The 27,995-nt window shown below is 40.2% G+C and overlaps 1 protein-coding gene across 4 annotated transcripts; it reads left to right on the forward strand.

The window, feature by feature from the left end:
* Positions 1-677: 677 nt before the first annotated feature.
* wdr26a (WD repeat domain 26a) lies at positions 678-27,852 on the forward strand. 4 transcript variants are annotated; one of them, XR_003294841.1, is made up of 15 exons: positions 678-1,337; positions 1,968-2,067; positions 2,256-2,312; positions 7,009-7,145; positions 8,199-8,296; positions 10,080-10,236; positions 12,862-13,000; positions 13,115-13,255; positions 17,727-17,846; positions 19,295-19,440; positions 19,932-20,010; positions 20,090-20,219; positions 21,804-21,998; positions 22,494-23,323; positions 25,551-27,852. XR_003294841.1 is itself a non-coding variant. In XM_026293349.1 (15 exons), exons 1-15 carry the CDS (start codon positions 1,054-1,056, stop codon positions 25,571-25,573), a joined length of 1,953 nt encoding a protein of 650 aa, XP_026149134.1. In that variant the 5' UTR covers positions 678-1,053; the 3' UTR covers positions 25,574-27,852. The 4 variants fall into 4 exon arrangements, 3 of the variants coding, with proteins under 3 accessions (XP_026149134.1, XP_026149135.1, XP_026149137.1); XM_026293349.1 differs by having other exon boundaries at positions 22,494-22,640; XM_026293350.1 differs by having other exon boundaries at positions 22,494-22,532.
* Positions 27,853-27,995: the final 143 nt, after the last annotated feature.

Here is a 27,995-nt window from a genome sequence, read left to right on the forward strand (position 1 = left end):
CAGGAAGAGACTCCCTAAAGACCTTTACACACCAGGAACGACACGAATAAATGCCACGAAAAATTCGGAGACGAATAAAACCGACCACAGATAATCAAGCGCGAATATACGACTGGAGCTTCTAAAAAATAGGGCTACAAAAAATGGATTCCTCATCAAGCGATGATGACCTTGTCCAGATTTTACAAAATAAAAGCATAAAAAAAATTTGGATTGCACCCAATACAACGCATAAGAGTTAAGTTGAATGTTTTTAAGTGACTTTCCAACAAGCTGCATTGTGATTGGTCAGAGGTATTCCTGTCTTTTTCCTGTCTTGTTCTTTTGCTTTAACTAGTGAATTTCCCCGTTGTGCGATCAATAAAGTTTGATCTTGATCATGATATTGTCCTGCAAAATGAACTGGGATCAAATGTATAAAAGATGAGTGTAAATATTACATTAAAAATGTTTCTTCAGTAATAAGAAGTGTGGAGTGAGAATTAAATCAGGTTTAGTTTTTCACTTTGAACTAATCACTGGTTTTCCAGTTTTATCTTTTTCGGCGAGAGGAAAACATAATATAATAAGCAATTGAGCCTTTGTTGTGTATACTATGAAATGTGACTCTAAATGGAAAGGTGGCGGACAGCTCCCTCTATCGGTCTAGCAGCCCGGACAGACGTGAAGGAATTTCCGCTGACGTCACTGCGTATGTCCATAACAGGTCTGCAGCTGTTGGAGAGCAACAATAACATGTCTGTGTAACAACTTCACTGCGGCTTCAGCGGTACCTGACACTGCCTGAGACCACCACGTTTCACAAAATGCGGTTGTTCGAGTAAGTCAGACCTTGTTCGTCCTCTGAGTCGACAGCCTGATTATAGTCGCGGCCATCGCCGCGTAACAAAAACAAAGAATCGCCCAGAGGGGAACAGGGTAATTTGGGGCTGCATCTGGGTCAGTGGGCCTCTCGACGGCTGTATTGGTGGTTCTGTTATCCCCGCAGTGTGTCGCTGCGCCTGTTATTTGTGTACGCGTCGTGTCACTTGTAGAAACCTTGGTAACGTTAACATGCAGGCTAACGGGGCAGGACAGGACCAAGATTCAGACCTGCCTTGCCGAAACGGTGCACAGAACGGTGCGGCGTCCTCCCCCGGGACAGCTCACTCTAACGGACTTGTGTCAGGTCCCAACAATGGAAACACTGTCAGCCACAACAACAACAACGGAGTTTCAGCCCTGCCTGCTTCCAACACAAGCACCACGGCAGATGGGAAGAAGAAGAAACGGATGTCTCAGTGTGAGGAGGATGTCATCCGGCTGATAGGACAACATCTACACGATTTAGGTCTCAAGTAAGTGATGAATGTGTCATCACGCAGGCGAGCCTGTTCAGCCAGTTACGTTGACCTTTGGACATGTTGTCTTCTCTGTGGTGTAGAGCGAAGAACAACCTTAACCTGAAACAAGAAATTCGCCAGTTTTCAGAGTTAAAGGGGGTATATTTACATGTCATTAATTCAAAGATCTAAATCCAAGATCTAAACATAGCCTATAGTGTCTCAGACACACAGTCCTATGTTGTTTTTCAGCTGTTCACACGACTGTGAACCGTGACAAGACCGTACATGTTGTACAGCCTATCCTGCCATCCACGATATATACCACTGGTCCTGCACAGTTAACTGTTGACCCAGCTGGTAATGGGCAAGCAACAAGGTCCACCAGGACGCCAGAGTATCTAGAGAAATCCTGTTCACACATGGGGATAAATTGGAAAGTCCACACAGAAAGCCCCCAAGGGTCAAATGAGATTCCAGCTTGAAACCTTCTTGCAGCAAGGCAACAGTGCTAAGCATTTTACCACTGTTCCACCCTCTATTTTCACTTTGTATTAAAAATAGCAAAATTGAGTTTGGTGCATTTCTGTGTCATTGCTTATGATATAAATTGTTTTTTTCTTTTGTTGTTTACATTGTTTACAGTCAGACAGTGGACCTCCTGATGCAGGAGTCTGGCTGCAGACTGGAGCACCCCTCTGCCACTAAGTTCCGCAATCATGTCATGGAAGGAGAGTGGGACAAGGTATAACCAAATTATCTGAATGCTTAACTATACTCTTAGAAGCACTCTATTTAGACAAAGGAAATTACTCCTATGAATTCAGTTTATTAAAAAAGTTCACTGCAGAGTGGTCTGTGCTTGAACTATCCCATATTCAACCTATCTACCTGAGTTTGCATGATTCATGCTTTTCCCCTTGTTTTTTTCAGGCTGAGAGTGATCTGAATGAACTGAAGGCACTGATGCATTCTCCAAGTGCTATAGTGGTAAGTGCAAGTCTAGCAATTCTTGAACTATTGAGATGCAGTTTTCTGCCTAATATGCCGTGTTATTTCAGCAATAAATGAACACTTAATGTGTAGTGTGCCATGAACACAGACTATAGGGACAAAATCAGAGAAACCCAACAGTAGTTACAGAACATGATTTCATATGTTTGTGTCACCACCAAAGAATAATTCAAGGAAACCTTTAAGCAGTTTTACAGAAACAACCACGGAAACACATAGCTTAAATCATGACTTCTTTGAGTATGTTATGCTTCGAGTGAGATCAGAATAAAATAGGCATGCCGATACTTTGCAAAGCGTTTGAAGCAATTCTGGTACTGGAGCATAATGATCTTAGACTTGTACTGTCTACTGATAAGCGGTTCATTCTGGATGTTTTGCCTTTGTATGTTCTTTCTGTTTAGAGGGTACTGTTTGAGATTGAAAGAGCAGGATAGACAAAGCACAAAGTATGAGCCTCACCCATACCAGACCATTCACTCAGCATATCTGCACATTCAACTGCTCACCGTGTCACTGTGGACCGTTGCAAACAGTTACATCTGTCTGATTTAACTGATAATTACATTTGTTGCCAAATATTTCAATAATTGATATTTATTGATTAGTTGTTGTAGTTGTTCCTCCTTAGGTTTTTCTTTTCTGGCTGCTCCTGTTAGGGTTTGCCACAGCGAATCAGTTGATGCGCATGATTGATTTGGCACAAGTTTTACACCAGATGCAACCCTCTCATTTACTTGGGCTTGGGACTCAATGACTGAGTTTAGTGGCCTGGTCTTCCATGGTGGTTTCCTATCCGAGTACTAAACAGCCCAGCCCTGCTTAACTTCTGAGATCTGACGGGATCGGGCACTAGCAGGACGGTATGGATGCCCATGTTGCAGCCCTAGTAATTTTATTAAATAAATACATTTTCCACTAGAATTTTACCACAGTGGTTTTAAAACTAAATTTTTAAACAATTACCTCTTCAGATAAGGGCAGACCAAAATGAAGATGTAGAATGAATCAGTAGTATGTTTAGACTGCTTCTCTCCCATAGATCTCTCTGAATTCACATCAGTAGTTGCTTCATCTAAATCATCAACATGTCTCTTAGACCCCATCCCGACTAGACTGCTTAAAGACACCCTGCCATTAATTAACTCATCTTCATTAGACTTATTAAATTTATCTCTAGTATCAATTCAATTCAATTCAATTCAATTTTATTTGTATAGCGCCAAATCACAATACAAATCATCTCAAGGCACTTTACAAAAACTAAAACTAAAAACCCAACAATTCCCTTATGAGCAAGCACTTGGCGACAGTGGAGAGGAAAAAAACTCCCTTTAACGGAAGAAAAAAACCTCCAGCAGAACCGGGCTCAGTTTGGGCGGCCATCTGCCTCGACCGGTTGGGGTGAGTGGATAGAGCAGAGAGAAAAGAACAGCAACAATAAACAACAAATAGACACTGCAAGTTGGTGGGGCCAGTAACTGCACATCAGCGATAAACAGCTCCAGGACCAGGGACACCTGCAGAAGGTACAGAGAGAGAGAGAGAGAGAGGGAGGGAGAGAGCACAAACTAGGGGAGAGAGAGAGCACAAGGTTAGTAACATTCAATGGTGGAATATACATGAGGTGGGAGGGGGGGGGTTAGGGTAGGGGGAGCTCAGTGCACCGATGGTCCTCGGGCAGTCTAGGCCTATAGCAGCATAACTAACTAAGGGATGGTTCAGGGTTGCCTGAAGCCAGCCCTAACTATATGCTTTGTCAAAGAGGAAGGTTTTAAGTCTAGCCTTAAAAGTACAGAGAGTGTCTGCCTCCTGAACCCAGGCTGAGAGCTGGTTCCACAGGAGAGGAGCTTGATAGCTAAAGGCTCTGCCTCCCATTCTGCTTTTGAGAACTCTGGGAACCACAAGTAGGCCTGCACTCTGAGAGCGAAGTGGTCTATTGGGATAATATGGTACTATGAGGTCTTTAAGGTATGAAGGAGCTTGATTATGAAGGGATTTGTATGTGAGAAGAAGGATTTTAAATTCTATTCTATATTTTACAGGGAGCCAATGAAGAGAAGCCAATATAGGAGAAATATGATCTCTCTTGCTAGTTCCTGTCAGGACTCTGGCTGCGGCATTCTGGATTAATTGGAGGCTTTTTATTAAGATATTAGGACATCCAGATAGTAATGAGTTACAGTAATCTAGCCTTGAGGAAACAAACGCATGGACTAGTTTTTCTGCATCATTTTGAGACAGGATGTTCCTAATTTTGGAAATGTTGCGCAGGTGAAAGAATGCAGTTCTAGAAATTTGTTTTATGTGTGAGTTAAAGGACATGTCCTGGTCAAAAATAACTCCAAGGTTTTTTACAGTAGTGCTGGAGGCCAGGGCTATGCCATCTAGAGTAGCTATAATTTTAGAAAAGTTATTTCTGAGATTTTTAGGCCCAAATATAATGACTTCTGTTTTCTCCGAGTTTAAAAGTAAAAAGTTACTGGTCATCCAAGCCTTTATGTCAGTTAGACAGGCTTGAAGTCTGGTTAACTGGTTTGTGTTAACAGGTTTAATAGATAGATATAACTGAGTGTCATCCGCATAGCAGTGGTAATTAATAGAGTGCTTCCTAATGATATATCCTAAAGGAAGCATGTACAGGGTGAACAGAATCGGTCCTAGCACAGAACCTTGTGGAACTCCATAACTAACTTTTGTTCGTGTGGAAGGTTCATCATGGACATGAACAAACTGGAATCTGTCCGATAAATAAGATTGGAACCACTTTAACGCTGTTCCTCTGATACCAATCACATGCTCCAGTCTCTGTAATAAGATGTTGTGGTCAATGGTGTCGAATGCTGCACTAAGGTCTAGGAGGACAAGTATCGAAACAAGTCCATTATCTGAGGCTAAGAGAAGATCGTTGGTAACTTTCAACAGTGCTGTTTCTGTACTATGATGTGCTCTAAATCCTGATTGGAAATCTTCAAATAGTTCATTCCTGTGTAAGTGGTCTGATAGCTGCTTAGCAACAGCTTTTTCTAGGATTTTAGAAATAAATGGCAGGTTGGATATTGGTCTATAATTAGCCAAGACACCTGGATCAAGACTAGGCTTTTTGAGTAAAGGTTTGATTACTGCAGTCTTAAAGGCCTGTGGTACGTAGCCTGATACTAGAGATAAATTTACCAAGTCCAATAAAGATGAGTTCATTAATGGCAGGGTGCCTTTAAGCAGTCTAGTCGGGATGGGGTCCAAGAGACACGTTGATGATTTCGATGAAGCAACTACTGATGTAAATTCAGAGAGATCTATAGGAGAGAAGCAGTCTAAACATAGCATCAGCAGTATCAGGCTACGTACCACAGGCCTTTAAGACTGCAGCAATCAAACCCCTACTCAAAAAGCTTAGTCTTGATCCAGGAGTCTTGGCTAATTATAGATCAATAGCCAACCTGCCATTTATTAAATTTATTAAAATTCTGGAAAAAGCTGTTGCTGAACAGCTATCAGACCACTTACACAGGAATGAACTAATTGAACATTTTCAATCACAATTTAGAGCACATTATAGTACAGAAACAGCACTGTTAAAAGTCACCAACGATCTTCTCTTAGCCAGAGATAATGGACTTGTTTCTATACTTGTCTTCCTAGATCTTAGTGCTGCATTCGACACTATTGACCACAACATCTTATTACAGAGATTAAAGCATGTGACTGGTATCAGAAGAACAGCATTAAAATGGTTCCAATTCCTATTTATCTGACAGATTCCAGTTCGTTCATGTCTATGATGAACCTTCCACACACACAAAAGTTAGTTATGGAGTTCCACAAGGCTCTGTGCTAGAACCGATTCTGTTCACCCTGTACCTGCTTCCTTTAGGCAGTGTTATTAGGAAGCACTCTGTTAATTACCGCTGCTATGCAGATGACACTCCCCTCCCTTCCCTTCCCCTTTCTTCCTCTCCTCCCACCTCATATGTATATTCCACCATTGAATGTCACTAACTTTGTGCTCTCTCTCTCCCCTAGTTTGTGCTCTCTCCCTCTCTCTCTGTTGTCTCTCTGTAACTTCCTGCAGTTGTCCCCAGTCCTGGAGCTGTATATCGTTGATGTGCAGTTATTGGCCCCACCAACCTTCAGTGTCTATTTGTTGTTTATTGTTGCTGTTCTTTTCTCTCTCCTCTATCCACTCACCCCAACCAGTGGCGACAGATGGCCACCCAAACTGAGCCCAGTTATCCTGGAGGTTTTTTCTTCCGTTAAAGGGAGTTTTTCCTCTCCACTGTCGCCAAGTGCTTGCTCATAAGGGATTTGTTGGATTTTATGTTTTTGTAAAGTGCCTTAAGATTATTTGTTTTGTGATTTGGCGCTATACAAATAAAATTGAATTTAATTGAATTGAATTGCAGGCTGCAATAAATCAGCAGGAAGTATGTAAACTTAGGAAAGCATAAGTTTGACACAGTTTTAGTAAGTGGTGGGTTAAACAGGCACCAAGTATGTACAGTATATGCAAAACACAAATACTGAATGTTTAAAAAAAAAAAAAAAACTTCAATTAATGTAAGAAAGTTATTATTCTTGGATGTTATATAGGTAAATGTTGCAGAATACACATATTGTGATGATTAACTGCCTTTGCTGTTTTTGGGTGTCCTTTCCTTGTTTTTCTATACAGCGGATGAAGTTCCTGCTGCTGCAGCAAAAGTATCTGGAGTATCTGGAGGATGGAAATGTCCTAGAGGCCCTACAGGTCCTCAGAGCTGAACTTACTCCCCTAAAGTTCAACACAGAACGTATTCACATCCTGAGCGGGTCAGTTTGCCAGAAGACAGGGAAACTGAGATGTTGATAGGTGTGGTAGTAATGGTTTTGGCAGTCTGTGCGTGCTGACTTTAGTGACTGCATCACTAAGTTGAACAGCCATAATTTTACCATGCATTTTATCTGATATGGCCTTTTTGAAGGCCAGTAGCAAACAGGGCTAATATGGTAAATAGCCATTGTTACAGAACTTAAACATGATTTTTTTTTTAAAATGAAGTCTTCAGTGTTTTCCTTAGTTTGCTGCTTGTCAGAAACCTTTAGAACAATAAGGCCAACACAGTCTAAAACACTAAAAGGCAATCCACATGTCCATCACTTTTTCTTCTCAATTATCAAATATAACAACCATTGATGGCATATATGGGTGGACCTATCCAGTATGATGTCACTCATTGCAAGAATAAATCCAATTCAGTCACCTTTTTTGGCCGTTATGGACGTCATCATGCTGCTTTTGTGGAGCCAGAAGTACCATATTTAACCAAAAGGGCATTGTCTAGAGAACATTCCCATGGCGACCACTGAGCCAATCAGCTTGTTGAACATACAGGTCCCCTGGAGAGAGCAGCAAATTTTTCAATAGAAGTCAATGGATGCCAGGGCTTTTTGGAGCCAGCAGCTACTTCCAATTTGGCTTCAAACCCGGAAGTGGGCTTGCTATGTGCATCATAGTCACAGTCATTGGTAACATCACAGATTTCAGACTTAATGTATTATTATGGTAGCAATAATGGTCCCTCAAGAATCCATTTTTACTACTCTGTGTACTACCTAGTTCACTTTTAAGCATTCCTCCCCCCAACTATGCAGTTTCCTTCAAATATAGTCCACTTGTGCAGACTGCATAACTACTTGTGTCCAGTAAAATTTCTGATCCTCCTCAGCCTGCTGAAGACTACTAGTCTTCCTTCTCTGCACCACAAGAGTTCTGCTCAGAGGTGAACAGGGTGGAAAATGGACACTTCAGTGACAAAGTGATATATTGGTGTGAGCTCCCTGCTTGAGCGTGTAGCTCAGAAAATGTCATTTGGTCTTTTGAAGGTACCTGATGTGCAGTCATGCAGAGGACCTGCGAGCCAAAGCCGAGTGGGAAGGCAAAGGCACAACATCTCGAACAAAGCTGCTGGATAAGCTCCAGAGTGAGTGCAGTCTGATTCACTCTACACAGTTGTTCTCTACAAATTTAGCACTCCTTTACTGACATCGTTGTGGTTTATACCGTGGGCTATATTTTCCTGAAACAGGCATTATGGGCATGACCACCAGCAATAACACCAACGGGCCAACAGGGCAGCCAGCCTCAAGGTGAAGGAGAGACAGAATAGATTATTACTGGGAGGAAGCTGGAATTGGGGAGGGTTTGAGTAATGGAAATAAAATAAGTTCCTCTCATCCCCTTTAAGTAAAACAGCTAACAGCGTATGGCTAGTAGGGTTAATGTTTACCTAAGAAATTTCTTTCTTTATTATATGAGGACCCAGAAGTCAACCCTCTTGATCAACAATTTCTCTGCAGTGGTGCAGCTGTTGGCTGTAAGACTCTTTATCTGTATTACCACCTTCTTACAATGATGTACTGCTAAGTTATACTGTATAAAAATTTCACATGAATATTTATTTAGTATTCCACTAATGTGACTTAGCAGTAGTGGCGAAACTTACAGTGTAGACTTTGCAGCCAGCAGCATTTCTACAGGCTAATTATGTTACAGCTGTGATGGTACATCATGGCAAACACCAGCCCTGTTGAGCATATTAATATTAATAGAAACATATTGGGTATTTTATTTATTTTAATGTTTTTAAGTTATAACTTTAAAATATATTGAAAATAATTCCACAATGAATTGAGGTGGGTAAGTTGTGTAATTTCAATATTTACTGCATTTAAAGTTGGTGTGTTGGTGTGAAGTATATTTTTGTATACTAGTTCCCATGCATCCCTGCCTAAACTGCTGTTAGGAAAATGTTGCTGTCTGCATTAAGAGGGTTCTGAGTAGGTTTTACTGCAAAATTAGCACCACAATTACACTGCAGCACTTAATCTATATTAAAAGTCTAAGCTGTGCATCTTCTTCCACACTGGCACAAACAAGTTCATTTGATGGCAGCCTCAAATCAGATGCAGCCTAAAAAAAATTATTTGCACCCAGAAAAACTGCCTGAAGCCTGTGTTTGGACTAATTATGACATTGTGCCTGCAGGAAAATGAAATCCTGTGCTAGCTATGAAATCCTGTAGCTGTTTCCTACATATGTGCATTTGTTTCCTGTCTGTATTATGTGTAGATGTGATTCAGCTACATTATACTGTATGAAAAGTTTATGATACTAAAAGTTTCTCTTACATAACCGAAATCCAATATTTATTCCATTTCCAAAATAGAGATTTTTAAGAGTAATATTTTGGTATACAGCATTATCTTTATAACATAGACTAAAAATATCCTGAAAATCTTTACATAATAGTCATATCTTGTAGGCACTTACAAAATTTCACTCTACAATGTTGACCTCTATAATAGGTCAACATTATTTCATTGTCTTGGATAACATTTACACCATGTAGCATAGAGTGAAACATTGGACCTTGCTTGCTTGTCCAACAAGAAACAAAAAGCTGTGGTTGTGTAAAGGAGAAGGGTCTTATGGGTAAGTAGCTGTTGGCAAAGGATTATGTTAGAGCTGTCACACACACACACACACACACACACACACACACACACACACACACACACACACACACCTCCCAAATCTGGACATGTAATGCCACCTAAGTTGTTTGATTCATTAAATTCCTGTCAGGAGGCAGGTTTAAAATGGAGATGAAAATAAACATATATGCACTACATAAAATATACAATAAGATACCTTGTGTGTAAACTAATTAGTGTGGGTGTGCGTCTGTGTCTCTGTCTGTGCAGCATACCTCCCTCCATCAGTGATGCTGCCTCCCCGCCGCCTGCAGACTCTGCTGCAGCAGGCAGTGGAGCTGCAGAGGGAACGATGCCTTTACCACAACACTAAGGTGGACAGTGGTCTGGACTCTGTATCCCTGTTGCTGGACCACACCTGCAGCCGGTAAAAAAAAACAATCATATACATGTTATAGCACCAATGTATATGCCTGACCTATGGGCTTAGGTGGTCCAGGTTTGATTTATAAATAAGTAATGGTGACAGTTCGGTCTCTGGGTGTTTCTCAGACGATATGTGTTTCACCTGACCTAAATCTTATTCCTATTTCAAACAGTTAATCATTTATCTTGCTTGACTTGGCCCCAACCTTACCCTAACCATTTTTTCTGCTGCATATCACCATTACATAATCTAAACTATAACCACAACCGTGTGACAGGTGACACTACAGGAAACACTATCTGAAGGAGGGACAGGCAGGGCTTTGCGGTTATTGGGTGAATGCAGGTTTGCAAACCTGGCCCCATGCAGGACTCACTGATCAAGACATCAGTAAATAAAAGCATGTGAGCTATACCACAGCCAGTCATAACACATTAAAAGTTGCTTATTTTAATGATTTGATTTGGTTAGGTTTTCAAGCTATAAAAAGACAAAAATAATGAAAGACAGAAAATAATAATAGGCATAGTACATGTAAGCATGCATACCATATATTTACAGTGGGTACGGAAAGTATTCAGACCCCTTTAAATTTTTCACTCGTGTCATTGCAGCCATTTGCCAAAATCAAAAAAGTTCATTTTATTTCTCATTAATGTACACTCAGCACCCCATCTTGACAGAAAAAAACAGAAATGCAGAAATTTTTGCAAATTTATTAAAAAAGTAAAACTGAAATATCACATGGTCATAAGTATTCAGACCCTGTGCTCAGTATTGAGTAGAAGCACCCTTTTGAGCTAGTACAGCCATGAGTCTTCTTGGGAATAATGCAACAAATTTTTCACACCTGGATTTGGGGATCCTCTGCCATTCTTCCTTGCAGATCCTCTCCAGTTCTGTCAGGTTGGATGGTGAACGTTGGTGGACAGCCATTTTCAGGTCTCTCCAGAGATGCTCAATTGGGTTTAGGTCAGGGCTCTGGCTGGGCCAGTCAAGAACGGTCACAGAGTTGTTCCGAAGCCACTCCTTTGTTATTTTAACTGTGTGCTTAGGGTCATTGTCCTGTTGAAAGGTGAACCTTCGGCCCAGTCTGAGGTCCTGAGCACTCTGGAAGAGGTTTTCTTCTAGGATATCTCTGTGCTTGGCCACATTCATCTTTCCTTCAATTGCAACCAGTCGTCCTGTCCCTGCAGTTGAAAAACACCCCCACAACATGATGCTCCCACCACCATGTTTCACTGTAGGGATTGTATTGGGCAGGTGATGAGCAGTGCCTGGTTTTCTCCACACATACTGCTTACAATTAACGCCAAAAAGTTCAATCTTGGTCTCATCAGACCAGAGAATCTTATTTCTCATAGTCTGGGAGTCTTTCATGTGTTTTTTGGCAAACTCTATGCGGGCTTTCATGTGTCTTGCACTGAGGAGAGGCTTCCGTGGGGCCACTCTGCCATAAAGCCCCGACTGGTGGAGGGCTGCAGTGATAGTTGACTTTGTGGAACTTTCTCCCATCTCCCTACTGCATCTCTGGAGCTCAGCCACAGTGATCTTTGGGTTCTTCTTTACCTCTCTCACCAAGGCTCTTCTCCCACGATTGCTCAGTTTGGCTGGACGGCCGGGTCTAGGAAGAGTTCTGGTCGTCCCAAACTTTTTCCATTTGAGGATTATGGAGGCCAGTGTGCTCTTAGGAACCTTCAGTGCTGCAGAAATTCTTTTGTAACCTTGGCCAGTTCTGTGCCTTGTCACAATTCTGTCTCTGAGCTCCTTGGGCAGTTCCTTTGACCTCATGATTCTCATTTGCTCTGACATGCACTGTGAGCTGTAAGATCTTATATAGACAGGTGTGTGCCTTTCCTAATCAAGTCCAATCAGTTTAATTAAACATAGCTGGACTCCAATGAAGGAGCAGAACCATCTCAAGGAGGATCAGAAGAAATGGACAGCATGTGAGTTAAATATGAGTGTCATTGCAAAGGGTCTGAATACCTATGACCATGTGATATTTCAGTTTTTCTTTTTTAATAAATTTGCAAAAATTTCTACAGTTCTGTTTTTTTCTGTCAAGATGGGGTGCTGAGTGTACCTTAATGAGAAATAAAATGAACTTTTTTGATTTTGGCAAATGGCTGCAATGACACAAAGAGTGAAAAATTTAAAGGGGTCTGAATACTTTCCGTACCCACTGTAGATACACATACTGCAAATACACCTATATAATCCATCAATTATCTACCATTTATTCCTGCAGTCTGTGGTCATGGGGGGCTGGAGCTAATCCCAGCTGATACTGGGTGAGAGGTGGAGTACACTGTCACAAGGCTGACACATAGTCAGATAACCCCTATAGGCAATTTAGAGTCACCCATTAGCCTAACCCAAGCCGGAGTACCCAGGGAAAACTCATACAGACATGTTGAGAACATGCAAACTCAACACAAAAAGACCACACAGAAAAGGATTTGAACCCACAATCTTCTGTAAGGCTACAGTAAATACAAAATAATGAAGAAAATAATACACCAAGGTACATAAATGGCTTCAAATTCACATAAAAAACAGATTAAAAATTGAATTAGGAAGTAGGATCTCTCTGCCTCATATATCTGTATTCTTAATCTTCAGGAAACAGTTCCCCTGCTACACTCAGCAGATTCTCACTGAACATTGCAATGAAGTATGGTTCTGCAAGTTCTCCAACGATGGCACAAAGCTGGCTACTGGGTCCAAAGACACCACAGTCATTGTGTGGCACGTTGATGTGGTAATCGGTTATATCTGTCATCAGTTCGACTTCAAAACTTACAAAAAAATGTCAGTGTGTGGAATAACACCTGTAATAACTGGATTCAGACTGGATTTGTCTGTTGGTTGACAGGAAACCCAACAGCTGAAGTTGTTGAAGACTCTTGAGGGTCATGCTTACGGAGTTTCATACCTGGCATGGAGCCCTGATGATGCCTATCTTATAGCCTGTGGTCCTGATGACTGCTCTGAGCTGTGGCTATGGAATGTACAGGTACAATACTTCTTACAGAAGGTGGAAGCAGAAGGCAGACACAGGAGACACTTGCAAACACCGCACACAAATGTCCGGTCACCTGCATGCTCAAACCCAGAACCCTAACTGCTAACCACTGCATCATTGTGCTACCTTCCTTAAATATACAGTGGGTATGGAAAGTATTCAGACCCCTTTAAATTTTTCACTCTGTGTCATTGCAGCCATTTGCCAAAATCAAAAAAGGTCATTTTATTTCTCATTAATGTACACTCAGCACCCCATCTTGACAGAAAAAAACAGAACTGTAGAAATGTAGAAATTTTTACAAATTTATTAAAAAAGAAAAACTGAAATATCACATGGTCATAAGTATTCAGACCCTGTGCTCAGTATTGAGTAGAAGCACCCTTTTGAGCTAGTACAGCCATGAGTCTTCTTGGGAATGATGCAACAAGTTTTTCACACCTGGATTTGGGGATCCTCTGCCATTCTTCCTTGCAGATCCTCTCCAGTTCTGTCAGGTTGGATGGTGAACGTTGGTGGACAGCCATTTTCAGGTCTCTCCAGAGATGCTCAATTGGGTTTAGGTCAGGGCTCTGGCTGGGCCAGTCAAGAATGGTCACAGAGTTGTTCCGAAGCCACTGCTTTGTTATTTTAGCTGTGTGCTTAGGGTCATTGTCCTGTTGAAAGGTGAACCTTCGGCCCAGTCTGAGGTCCTGAGCACTCTGGAAGAGGTTTTCTTCCAGGATATCTCTGTACTTGGCCGCATTCATCTTTCCTTCAATTGCAACCAGTCGTCCTGTCCCTGCAGCTGAAAAACACCCCCACAACATGATGCTCCCACCACCATGTTTTACTGTAGGGATTGTATTGGGCAGGTGATGAGCAGTGCCTGGTTTTCTCCACACATACCGCTTAGAATTAACGCCAAAAAGTTCAATCTTGGTCTCATCGGACCAGAGAATCTTATTTCTCATAGTCTGGGAGTCCTTCATGTGTTTTTTGGCAAACTCTATGCGGGCTTTCATGTGTCTTGCACTGAGGAGAGGCTTCCGTGGGGCCACTCTGCCATAAAGCCCCGACTGGTGGAGGGCTGCAGTGATAGTTGACTTTGTGGAACTTTCTCCCATCTCCCTACTGCATCTCTGGAGCTCAGCCACAGTAATCTTTCGGTTCTTCTTTACCTCTCTCACCAAGGCTCTTCTATTCAATTCAATTCAATTTATTTGTATAGCGCCAAATCACAATACAAATCATCTCAAGGCACTTTACAAAAACTAAAACTAAAAACCCAACAATTCCCTTATGAGCAAGCACTTGGCGACAGTGGAGAGGAAAAAACTCCCTTTAACGGAAGAAAAAAACCTCCAGCAGAACCGGGCTCAGTTTGGGCGGCCATCTGCCTCGACCGGTTGGGGTGAGTGGATAGAGCAGAGAGAAAAGAACAGCAACAATAAACAACAAATAGACACCGCAAGTTGGTGGGGCCAGTAACTGCACATCAGCGATAAACAGCTCCAGGACCAGGGACACCTGCAGAAGGTACAGAGAGAGAGAGAGAGAGAGAGAGAGGGAGGGAGAGAGCACAAACTAGGGGAGAGAGAGAGAGCACAAGGTTAGTAACATTCAATGGTGGAATATACATGAGGTGGGAGAGAAGAGGGGGGGGGGGGTTAGGGTAGGGGAGCTCAGTGCACCGATGGTCCTCGGGCAGTCTTGGTCTATAGCAGCATAACTAAGGGATGGTTCAGGGTTGCCTGAAGCCAGCCCTAACTACATGCTTTGTCAAAGAGGAAGGTTTTAAGTCTAGCCTTAAAAGTACAGAGAGTGTCTGCCTCCTGAACCCAGGCTGGGAGCTGGTTCCATAGGAGAGGAACTTGATAACTAAAGGCTCTGCCTCCCAGTCTGCTTTTGGAAACTCTGGGAACCACAAGTAGACCTGCACTCTGAGAGCGAAGTGGTCTATTGGGATAATATGGTACTATGAGGTCTTTAAGGTAGGAAGGAGCTTGATTATGAAGGGATTTGTATGTGAGAAGAAGGATTTTAAATTCTATTCTATATTTTACAGGGAGCCAATGAAGAGAAGCCAATATAGGAGAAATATGATCTCTCTTGTTAGTTCCTGTCAGGACTCTGGCTGCGGCATTCTGGATTAATTGGAGGCTTTTTATGGAGATATTGGGACATCCAGATAGTAATGAGTTACAGTAATCTAGCCTTGAGGTAACAAATGCATGGACTAGTTTTTCTGCATCATTTTGAGACACGATGTTCCTAATTTTGGCAATGTTGCGCAGGTGACAGAATGCAGTTCTAGAGATTTGTTTTATGTGTGAGTTGAAGGACATGTCCTGGTCAAAAATAACTCCAAGGTTTTTTACAGTAGTGCTGGAGGCCAGGGTTATGCCATCTAGAGTAGCTATAATTTGAGAAAAGTTATTTCTGAGATTTTTTGGCCCAAATATATGACTTCTGTTTTCTCAAAGTTTAAAAGTAAAAAGTTACTGGTCATCCAGGCCTTTATGTCAGTTAGACAGGCTTGAAGTCTGGTTAACTGGTTTGTGTTAACAGGTGTAACCCTCTGGGGTCGACGCACGCGTCGGCGCGTTTTGACGCATCTTTTTCTGATAAGGCCGACACAAACTTAAATTACTCCGTCAATTCTGATCGTACAGATATAAGAAGTATATCATTCAAATCTGTAAAGGGTCTAGTTTTAGTGGTATACCATCATAATAACAACAAAACGTTGTGCTTTTTTTAAATAAAGAAAGCCGACAGGGTGCGCTCTCGGCCTTTTCTGTCTCTGCCATTTCTCTTCACAGACGCGTAAATAAAACAACCAGAATCTCAGCGAATACTTGGCTCATAAAAATAAGAATCATATGGCTAGAAAGCTTGAAATGTTTTCTTTTGAGTGAAACAATCCAAGTCCAAAACAAATCATCACTTTTTATTTAATCCGTATGAACGTAAGGAGAAGTCTGTTTCTTCCTTTCTCACCTCATTACAGGTAATGCGGTCCCGCCTTGTACACTGTCCACTGTTCACATGTAAATAATCTCAGGTGAACCAGGTAAATATGTGCACACCCCCGAGAAATGACACAAAATATCAAACTTTATCATAGAATTTACTCACTTTTTCGGCGCGTTTGGATGATGGCGCGTTACGCACGTGATGAAGCACTTCTTGTATTCCACACAGAGACAAATAGTGCTGCAGAAATTCTTTTGTAACCTTGGCCAGATCTGTGCCTTGCCACAATTCTGTCTCTGAGCTCCTTGGGCAGTTCCTTCGACCTCATGATTCTCATTTGCTCTGACATGCACTGTGAGCTGTAAGGTCTTATATAGACAGGTGTGTGCCTTTCCTAATCAAGTCCAATCAGTTTATTTAAACATAGCTGGACTCCAATGAAGGAGCAGAACCATCTCAAGGAGGATCAGAAGACATAGACAGTATGTGAGTTAAATATGAGTGTCACTGCAAAGGGTCTGAATACTTATGACCATGTGATATTTCAGTTTTTCTTTTTTAATAAATTTGCAAAAATTTCTACAGTTCTGTTTTTTTCTGTCAAGATGGGGTGCTGAGTGTACATTAATGAGAAATAAAATGAACTTTTTTGATTTTGGCAAATGGCTGCAATGACACAAAGAGTGAAAAATTTAAAGGGGTCTGAATACTTTCCATACCCACTGTATTTTTCCTCATAATTAGAAGCAGCGGGTTTTGCAACAAACAACCAGCCTAATTCTCTATAGCAACCTCCTGTCATATCCTGTCCACCTGTAAAACAAGTAGCATAAACTGTGTTTTTCTTTTACGCATTATTTGTTGAAGTTGTTAAATGTCATAGCATGACCTCCTCCCAGCTTCTATAACACACTAACTAAAGTAATAATTAATAACTATAACTAAAGTATGAATTTATGGATTAACAACAAAGTCTGTGTTGCATAGATAAGGACTTTTTGATCAATCTCCACTTCATGCTCTCTGTAAAAAATAACCCTAATCCTAAGTGTGACTCCACTGTACAACCCACAGGACAAAATTCAGTATTAATTTTTTAAAACAAGTCCTAAATGTCAGTTGAAGATAAATGAGCACTGGCTTCAGCAGCCTGAATTAATCACTTTTTTTTAATACTGTGATGCCATGTGCTAAGAAGAAGAAGAGTATTTTATTAATACTCTTCTTCTGAAGAAGAAGAAGAAGACAGTAATTATATGTATTCTATAGTATACTAAGACTTTAGCAAAGTAGCCTTGCTGCTATTTTGCACTATTTTCACTCAATATACTCTTTTTTTCCCACACCCATTCAAGCTTGAAAGGAAAACAGTATTAGCTTAAATGAGGTTGTGTTGTCAAGTAATTCGAGGGTCACATGACCATCACCTTATAATGAGTGCACTGTAGAGTGTGTCACGTCTAATCTTTTCAGTTATTTCTCTCCTCTTGACTCTGCTGTGTAGACAGGGGAGTTACGGACAAAGATGAGTCAGTCTCATGAGGATAGCTTGACCAGTGTGGCCTGGAATCCGGATGGCAAACGATTTGTTACCGGTGGCCAGAGAGGCCAGTTCTACCAGTGTGTAAGTGCTTCACAGGAAACACTGTGCGTTCAGTACCTGTTGCTTCTGAACATTACCTGCAGTGCATTTACGTCACACTGATTTGGAAAAAACAGATTTAACAGAGGTGCACTCAGTTTGAGAATAAAAACTTGTACAGTGTAATGTTCTAGTCAATCGTTATGAGTTAAGTATGATTAGACCCATATCTGTCAACACTCCCGTTTTTCCCGGGAGTCACCCATATTTCACACCCATCTCCCGCCCCCCTCCTGCTTTGTTATTTGTCCTGGGAAAGTCCTGTAATTTGTATGGCATGATACTACTCAGCACATTAAATTACAAAGGCACAATTGTGCAGCATAGGCACAGGTGAGCCCTCGCTCATAGGTCTCACAGTTTTCAGTACACTAATGTTGACAGGTATGTCTATACCTTGCCATATCATACCATAACTTCCAGTCTCTTGATTCAAAGGCCTACCTGCAGTCACAAACTGGTCTGCAGTATTCATACCTAATATTTAATATTCAGTGAGCAGAGGAACTTACCTTATGCCTTAATGTTAATTCTCAGTCCTGTGAGAATCTGTCATAAAACCTGCAGATATTCTGCACCGTATTCTGCAAGTCTACATATTGTTCTGAGCCTCCTGAAAAAAATACGCTGATTTATGTTCTTCTAAAATAGAGGAGTGAATTTTTTTTTTCTCTGTAATTGAGCCAACCATTGTTGACAGCCTGTTTGCAGTTCAAAATTGCTCTTCTTCTCACTAAGTATCGAGTTTTATATTATAGGTGACACAAAACAAGTCATTTGTTGATATTGTCATAGTAGATTAACTGAAAATTCAGAATATACAGAAGGCTGAAATATAACCAGTTTTTGTTTAAAAAAAATCTGGCATTGAAAAGTGGTCTATTTGGTTTTAGCATATATCTACTGATGCACTTGGACACATCATCACTGGCATCCTTGAGGTTTTTGGGTCTTTCAATTTCGGACCCCCTCAGCCAGGTGACGTGGCTGGAAGTGATCAGCTACCAGCCTGTGTCAGTTGTTCAATTGTTTATGTTTTTTCAGAATATGCAAAAGGTTGGAATATAACCATTTATCTTAAAGTTTTTGTTTAAGAAAAATCTTGCCATTGAAAAGTGGTCTACATATTGCTTTAGAGCGAGTAATTGAGGGGGTTGGAACCAGTGTACAGAACTCACAATTGTTTTATCCTACTTTTTTTTTTTAAATCATGAATCTTCAAATGTCCACTCTTGCACTTTTTCACCCATGCACTCAGTGCATAATTTAAAGATCAAAATAGTTGGCCTCAGCTCAGTCACTCAGAATCATCAAGTGTACTGAAAAACTACAGAATGTTGCATAAGTTTGTAGTCTTAAGCCAATATTGACCTACAAACTAAATATGTAAGAATCTGCATGGGTGCATTTTGTTCGGTCATGTATCCCAGGATTTAGATGGAAACCTGTTGGACTCCTGGGAAGGAGTTCGTGTGCAGTGCCTGTGGTGTCTGAGTGATGGCCGGACCGTCCTTGCATCTGATACTCACCAGCGCATCCGTGGATATAACTTTGAGGATCTGACGGACAGAAACATGTAAGACAGCTGCAATTTCTAAAACTAGAAAGGGATCTGGTGCTTTCCAATCTCTTTGACTTGTGACTCATTCAGCATCACAGATATCAAATTAGACATAATTGTTTTCACAGCCTGCCAATGTACATGAAAAACATAAGTGCCCGAACAGTTGTAGTTGTAAGTTTATATACACAAAGTTTTTATTTTCTGTATAGAATGATTTGATTGACCTAAGAATTGCAATTAAGAATTGCAACTTCAGGCAGTTTTTCTGGGTGCAATTATAATAATCTTTTAAGTTTATAAATTGGTTCATAAATTTGAGGGCTTTTTAGAAAAGCTCTGAAAACATTACGCTATACTGTTTCCTCAACGGAAAGGATTTCATAATTAAAATAAGAATGTATGTTTTTGTTTGTAATGTAACAGCAGGTCCATTTATGATGATATGAAGATTTCTGTCTCTGCCCTGTAAGACACAGGCCTTTTATTTTGTTTTATCATTCCAGAGTGCAGGAAGACCATCCCATTATGTCTTTCACTGTTTCCAGAAATGGAAGGTTAGCTCTGCTTAATGTGGCTACTCAGGTAGGCAGCTTTATTACTTCCTCACCGTTCAGTTCATTTCAGTTCAGTGTTTATTTTAAAATGCTGTGCATTCTTGTAGGGAGTGCACTTATGGGACCTACAGGACCGGGTGCTGGTGAGGAAGTACCAAGGCGTGACCCAGGGCTTCTACACTATCCACTCTTGCTTTGGAGGGCACAATGAAGACTTCATTGCTAGTGGCAGTGAAGGCAAGACAACATGATGTTTAGTAATAGTAACTTTCTTTCACCCAGTTGTGAACTGAGACAGTACTTGTTTTTACTCACCGTTGACAAAGTTGGAGTTCTGTTTGTGTAAACATTTGTGTAAACATGATGTAAACATTATACAAGTTGCACATAGAAGTATAAATGGTTACACAGTCATCTGAGATAGACGCCATTGCACATTTGTCTGCATGCAACTTAACCCTCTGGGGTCTGAGGGGGTTTTTGGGGCCTGGACAAATTTTGACCTGTCCTGACATTTGTGCTTTTTTCCGTGTCTTTTAAACATATTAATGTCTAAAGTCTAATAACACTGTAATCAGCACAAAATTGGCTACAATAATATGTGAGCAGCAAGTTTATACATGATTGTGTTTTTGAGAAAAAAGTATTTATGCATGGTTAGTGAAAAACTACAATTTTTTACTCACTGAAATAAGACCATAAAACACAAACAGAACATTGGTTCACAAGACTTTGGAGACCTGCATGTTGTAGGCTAAAGTGTTTACTTCACAGTGCTGTGAATGTCATCTTGTTCACACATTCACAGTAAACAATACACTGATTTAAATTTTCTAAGACACTTTTTGTCCAGAAAGGCCATATGTAAGAGGGTGTGTCTGAGGATGAATAGTCATGGGATTTACCTGAGAACACAAAAGACACACTGAACGACCAGACAAAGACGCTCATAATGAGCCTTACAGTCAATGTAGATGGGAGGGGATTAGTGCAGCACAATACAAAACAATGAGGAGCCAAACAATCCTCATTTGAGTTAAAATCAGTGTTTTTACTCTGAGGACAAACTAAACTGTTTTTCTCTGTGTGGAATATAAGGAGCGCTTCTTCACATGCGTAACGTGCCATCATCCAAACGCGCCGAAAAAGTGAGTAAATTCTATGATAAAGTTTGACGTTTTATGTCATTTCTCGGGGGTGTGCACATATTTACCTGGTTCACCTGAGATTATTTACATGTGAACAGTGGACAGTGTACAAGGCGGGACCGCATTACCTGTAATGAGGTGAGAAAGGAAGAAACAAGACTTCTCCTTACGTTCATACGGATTAAATAAAAAGTGATGATTTGTTTTTGACTTGAATTGTTTCACTCAAAAGAAAACATTTCAAGCTTTCTAGCCATATAATTCTTATTTTTATGAGCCAAGTATTCGCTGAGATTCTGGTTGTTTTATTTACGCGTCTGTGAAGAGAAATGGCAGAGACAGAAAAGGCCGAGAGCGCACCCTGTCGGCTTTCTTTATTTAAAAAAAGCACAACGTTTTGTTGTTATTATGATGGTATACCACTAAAACTAGACCCTTTACAGATTTGAATGATAGATTTCTTTTATCTGTACGATCAGAATTGACAGAGTAATTTAAGTTTGTTTCGGCCTTATCAGAAAAAGATGCATCAAAACGCACCGGCGCGTGCATCGACCCCAGAGAGTTAAACAGCATTGAGAATTACTACACCTGAAGAGTAAACAGATTTATATGTGTTGATGGTGTTTAAATCTGATCCAATAACAATATGAAATGTCCTGTCTCCTGTCAGACCACAAAGTTTACATCTGGCATCGGCGCAGTGAGCTACCCATCGCAGAGCTGACTGGTCACACCCGAACAGTCAACTGTGTGAGCTGGAACCCCGTCCTGCCCGGACTGCTGGCCAGCGCGTCTGATGATGGGACTGTCCGAATCTGGGGACCCGCTCCCTTTCTAGATGTCCAGGATGTAGAAGGGCTCAATGGTATGAACATGAAAACTAGAGATGCACCAATTGCAATTTTCTTGGCCGATTTTGATTTCTGATTTTTCAGTAAGTATTACCTGCCGATTCCGATTTTTTTTTAAAGAACTGTAATGAAAGCATATATAGAAATATTTTCTTCAATGACATTTTTTATTTTATAATAAAAGAAATTATTAAACAGGATGTTCTCACAACAAATTAAAGTGCTTTGTGCCTTGAAAAAGGTATAAAATGGGTTCCTGTAAATACCCTAGTAGAGTTGTACTAACAAAAATCTTCTTTTCCTCAATGAAATTTTTTATTTTATAATAAAAGAAATTAATAAAGGATACAGGATCTTCTCATAACAAAATAACTTTAACAACAAAATAAAGTGCTCTGCGCCTTAACTAACAAAATAGGCTTACTAACAAAAATGGTTGTCCCCCCACGTTGTATTTTGGCCTTAACAAATGTTACAAACTGCAATCTTTGTGTCATCTTCACTCACAGAAAAGAACTTCCACACCAATGACATGTTTACACGCAATGGTGAGTGTGTGCGGGCTGTGATGTCATTGCCTGCGCCGCTGGCAATAAAAGGATTGGCTCGGAATCGGCAAGACGTGAGACTCACTGGCCGGTCGCCGATTTGGGCCGGTCAGTCGGTGCATCTCTAATGAAAACTGACAAATAATAACTATAGAGTAGGTCAAGAAGGTGCTAATAAATGTATTAATGGCTGTACTTTTCTCTCTCTGTTGTATTTGTTGGATTATCTTCCAGCCACTGGTTTAAACAGTTTACAGGAACAGGATGGTGCTGTTGTATTTCATTGATTACCTGGTTTTTGTTACTTGATACTCAAAATGTGTCATCTCTTCTGGTGTACTATCATCTGGCACTGCTTAATATTTGTACTACTGTGGAAAAGTCATCATCATTTCTGCTACTCTTGTCAGCTATACCATCTAGTCTTGGAGCCTACCAGGGACCCTACCTTGCAGTAATCAATGCAGAAGACATGGCGAGAGAGGAGTGCTTGTTAGACTTAAGGCATACCTGACTACATCTTCTGCTCATGATCCTTGTCTCTTATCTCTTGGGTTTCCCATGGAGTGTGGCCATTTCATTGTGCAGCACTCTATGGCATGCAACCGGTGCCTTCTCAGCAGGTTATTCCTGTCTTAGATGTCACTTCTATGTCTGAGGATTGTGGGCTTCATGCGGGGGATTCTTCACCTCCTTGATTGTGCACCGCTTCACTTTGGTCATCCCCCGCTTCCACCCTCACCTGAGATGGTATCTTTCAACTTCTAATTGACTGACCAAATCTGATCCAGGTAATCAGCGGTGGGTAGGTTAGAGATAGTTAAAAAACAAGCAGGACAGTGGTTCTCAAGGACCAAGCTGGATACCCATGCTGTAGGGTCATATTTTCTTGATTTTTTTTTTTTTTTTTTTTTTCATATTTAGCGTAGGGGCTATCCCAGATGGTTTCAAAGATGCTGTTGTTATGCCCACTAAGTTGTATCCAGTTTTAGACCTGTTTTTCATCTTTTATTTTTAGCAAAAGTTGTAGAAAAAATGTTGTTTTTCCTGAAAGATAATTAATAGTATTTCATGCATGTCTTAATGCAACATTACAATAATGCATTAACTAAGCTTTTACAATCATTATGGTTTTTGACTTAATGATGTTCATGTCTTCCTTAAAGTTCGTCTGCAGTTAAAGAGACTCTGTTCTTTCATTGCTTTGTTGGCTGCCAGTTAGAGTTGATTTTAAACTTTTTATGTTTGTTTTTCTTTGCCTCAATTTATCTAACAGAACTAGCCATAAAAACTCAGTACTCAGGGCATCGAGTCTGTGTCTTTTGGCAGTCTCCAGGTATAGGTTTAAGTTTGAGTGGATTGTACTCTTTCTGTCGCTGCTCCTAAACTGTGGAATTCCCAGTAGTGTACACCCCTAAACTGTTGTGTAGACAGTGTCATTGAAATCGCATTCAAATAGTCCTGAGTTGTACTTTAAGCATGCAGAACACAGTGGACAGAACAGAGCTCATACCAGTACTTAAACATTGATGCAGGCTGGGAATTTGACTTCATCCCAGGCCATTCTAAATGCCAACGATATTGGACAAGCAGGTGGACGGTTGCTATGCACTGTTGTTACTATGTGCATTGCCAAGAGACAGTATGGCTTCTTTGGCAAGAGTGAAAGGTGCACTTGAAAGGATTCTGAGAGGTCTGTCAACTTACCCTGCTGCTGTGTTAGTGCTTGTCAAGTTGACTATCCACAGCAGGTCCAATGTCCTGGAACTCCTGACAGCCTGTCTGCTACTGGCTCAAAAAAAATAAGTCTGAGCAATATCTCGTCCATGTTCAGACAATTGGATTCTTACATGTAGCTCACCAGGATGATGTCTAGCAATCAAGTGGTTGCCTGAAAGCATGTCACTTCATTAGGGGTAATCACTCACTTTCGATTAAGTGAAATTCTAGTGAACAAATGCCTTTTTTTTAATGTAACAAAATTTAAGACCTGTTCAAATGTCATCACACAAAAATAATTGAAGTTTATTTTATTTTTTAGTACATCGGCTAATTCATTTAAGGTTCATATTTTGACACTAAAATATTAAAAACAGACTTCTCTGTATTCTTTTGTAAAAGTGATTAATTGAAAAAACTGATCTTAAAATAGCTGTTTGTTGCAGCCCTACTTGACTAGATTTGAGGTTGAGTTTATTTGTTTAGGGTAAAATAATGAAAAAAGCAATCAAAAAATGTATGGACAGGAGAAAACCAAGATATAATCAGTGTTTGGCTGCTTGAGAATTTAGTTACTTGACCTTCAGACTTTTCATTATTTGCCCTCTGATGACTTTCTACAATACTGAAAATAATGAAGTGAGCTTTTCTTTGATTTTTAGAGAGTCGTTAGACCCACACTTCCAGGTTGGTTTCACTTCACACCTGGCCTGAATAAGGCTGGCTAGGTGGTCTATGTAAATGCGGCGGGAGTCGTGTGAATCTAATGACTTTCTGGTGAAATGTTTCAACCTTACTATTAGATGCCATAACTCAGCTTCTAGATACTGTAGGAAAAGACTGCTGCTGGACACATACTATAAATGTGATGTGCACCAAGGCTCCAAAAATGCACCTCACTGCACTTGCAGTTTGTGTTCTCTATTACAAATGAAGTTTTTTTTTTTCTCTTTTTTTTTTTTTTGCCATTCAAATACTTCTGCAGCTTATGTAATACATGTCCATAAAAGTATCCAGTATTGTGTTCAAGGCTGTTGTATCTAATGTTTTGTCCAGTCTGTTTGTCTCAATGAGGGTGATGTTTGTTTATGGTAGTCTCCTCACTAATGAGAAATGCAAAGAAAATGCTGACAGCTAACAGCTCCCTGTTGTGGATAATCCACAGCCTGTTAAACATGAATGTGTGTGTGTGTGTGCACGTATGTGTGTGTGATGAAAGTCCTGTTTTGTGACTTGTCTAAGCAGAATAGCTGGTGAGCAGCCAGGATGATGTGATGTGTCTTTTTCCTGTTCTGTCAGAATGTTGCAGTATGGATAGCTGATGATCTACTGCTGCTGTGAACCTGAGGAGTGTTAAGACTCTGTAAACACTTGAATGGATGAAGCAAATGGACTGCTGTTTCCTGGAGGCGGGGCTAGTGGTGCTGCATATCAGGATGTGACAACACAAATGCACAATTCAGTCCCGTTGCTGAGCACAGCAGAACCAGCTGGTGTCCCAGGACTTCTAATATCTGTCCTACATCCTCCTACTTTCTGGCCCAGTTCCCTTAGTACCACCCAGGACCACACACCTCCTTTTATTTATTATCAGCATCATTATTTATTTTGAGTAGTAAGGCAAGGGTATGACCTTTGAAAAGTTTTTACATGCAGGAACATTTGATGGATGTAACACCCATTTGAAGAGAATATTTTAAATGTTAAAAACTTAATGTTTTTATTGCAGAAAGCATGTTATGGGTTTTTTCCCCGCAGCTTTCATGCATATCGACAGAAACAAATCGTGTATGATGAGCATGTTGCATAGGGTTGCACAGGATGAGGTGATAATGACTAACCTTTACACTTGTCCTGCTATTACTATTAAAAATATATGATGAGTGGGTGGTTGCCTTCTGAAAGTAAAGAGCAGTTAACATGTGGAAGTGGAGTTCAAACGATTATATGTGAACTGTTACTTCTGTATATAGATTATTGGAGTGCAGTTTCCTTCATGCTGTCAGTGTTGCTGTCTTTGTTTTGCTGATACGTCTTTGCTCTGGCTTTACTATTTATTATTCTTTATTTCTGTTTCTGTTGTGCTGTTTACATATCTTGCTTTGGTTTGTGCATATTCTAAGCTTAATGCACCATCCTTTCATTTGTTGGTTTTTATTTACTACAAATGGAGATGTGACATTCACATAGAAACTTCCTGATTGCATAAGTGTAACCCCAAAATTCTAGATCAACTGTTCAAAAAGATGAGGCTGGTTTTATTATTTGTGTTTCATATTGTCATAAATCCCATGAAAAGAATAGAACTAAATTGTTGATTTGAAGATATATATAATTATAGATATAGATGTAATTTCTAATTTCCTAAAATATCTGGTTGCTGTAGTTTTTAAGAGGTAAGCAGGAGTAAAGTTTATTTCTTGCAGACTACAAAGCAGCATATTATTACATAATTTGGTCATTTGTGGCAGCAGGAGGATGTATGTGAAGACAGTGTCAAAATACAAAGTGTCTGTGTTTATTGTAATGAAGGAGCATGTCACCAGTGCAGCAGTGTGGTTTTGTAATGTGTTTTTTGTATTTATAGTTTGCAGACAGAATAACACTGAAGCTCTATGGCTCAGAAGAAATTAGATATATAATGATTTGATACATGCACTGCAGAAGTCCATACACTGAACATACTGAAGTATATTCATGATTTAAGAAAAACTTGCCAGCCTCATCTTTTCAACACATCACCAGTGAGCTGAGAACACACAGTAACAAAATGATGGACTAGATCCAGTTAGTGTGTAACACATTTGTACACAAGTGTAACATAAAGTTATTATAAACTTCTACAAAGTGATTTCTTTCAGAGTTGAGCGAACAGTCTTGCCTGATACAATATTCTGTGTAATATGTGCTGTATATTTGTAGGTTATGGCATGTACTATTGGCTCTGAACAAACAGAATGAGGTGTTTTTCAGGGTTCCCACACCTTTACTCTCAAATTCACTCCTTCAGAGATTGATACCAAAATTTCCTTCACAGCACTGTTGCGATATAAAGCAGCAGTTTACATTTACACCTAATAACAGTGCAGCTGAAAAAAAAAAATACAGTCGTGTCATTTTCCCACCCTGCTTCTGCAGATTCTGTTTACAAGATGATTGGAATAAGAATTTGTTTTCCAAAACCTCTTCAGTCCTGGATGGTAACTGCAGGATTGTAAGGGCTGTGGGAATCCTCTTTATCTGCCAAGGCACAATCAGCCATCACCAGCTACAACTCTTTCATCACAGAACACTCGCTAGTGGTGCACAAGCATAGATGTCACACACATACAGTTGAGTCAATTACAGTTGTGTTTTAGTTTCTGCTTTTGCAACTTTCATTAGTTTGTTTGTTCTGAGTATTTCAGGCTTATCTTCTTTTCACTTCTTGTTCTGAGATTCCAAAGTAGGGTCATTGTTTGCTTGCAGGCAGTTTCTGCCAGAAACTAATTTAATTTTAAATGTGTTATTACAAAAAGTGAGTGTACTGTTCTGTATTGTTATGTAGGAGAAGTGTTACGTATGCCTATTTTAAATAAAGCATTCAGGGTTTTAAATGTAATTTTCATTGAAATGTCTTTAATTTGATCTATACTTTATGGAGTTTGTTTTACTGTTTAACTCACCAACACCTGAGCATAAATTGTTATTTCTATATTGATGTAATGCTACTCAAAGTTGAGACTTGAGTTGGACTGCCAACCA

The sequence above is a fragment of the Mastacembelus armatus genome, chromosome 16 (assembly GCF_900324485.2).
Source record: "Mastacembelus armatus chromosome 16, fMasArm1.2, whole genome shotgun sequence".
Lineage (NCBI taxonomy): Eukaryota > Metazoa > Chordata > Actinopteri > Synbranchiformes > Mastacembelidae > Mastacembelus > Mastacembelus armatus.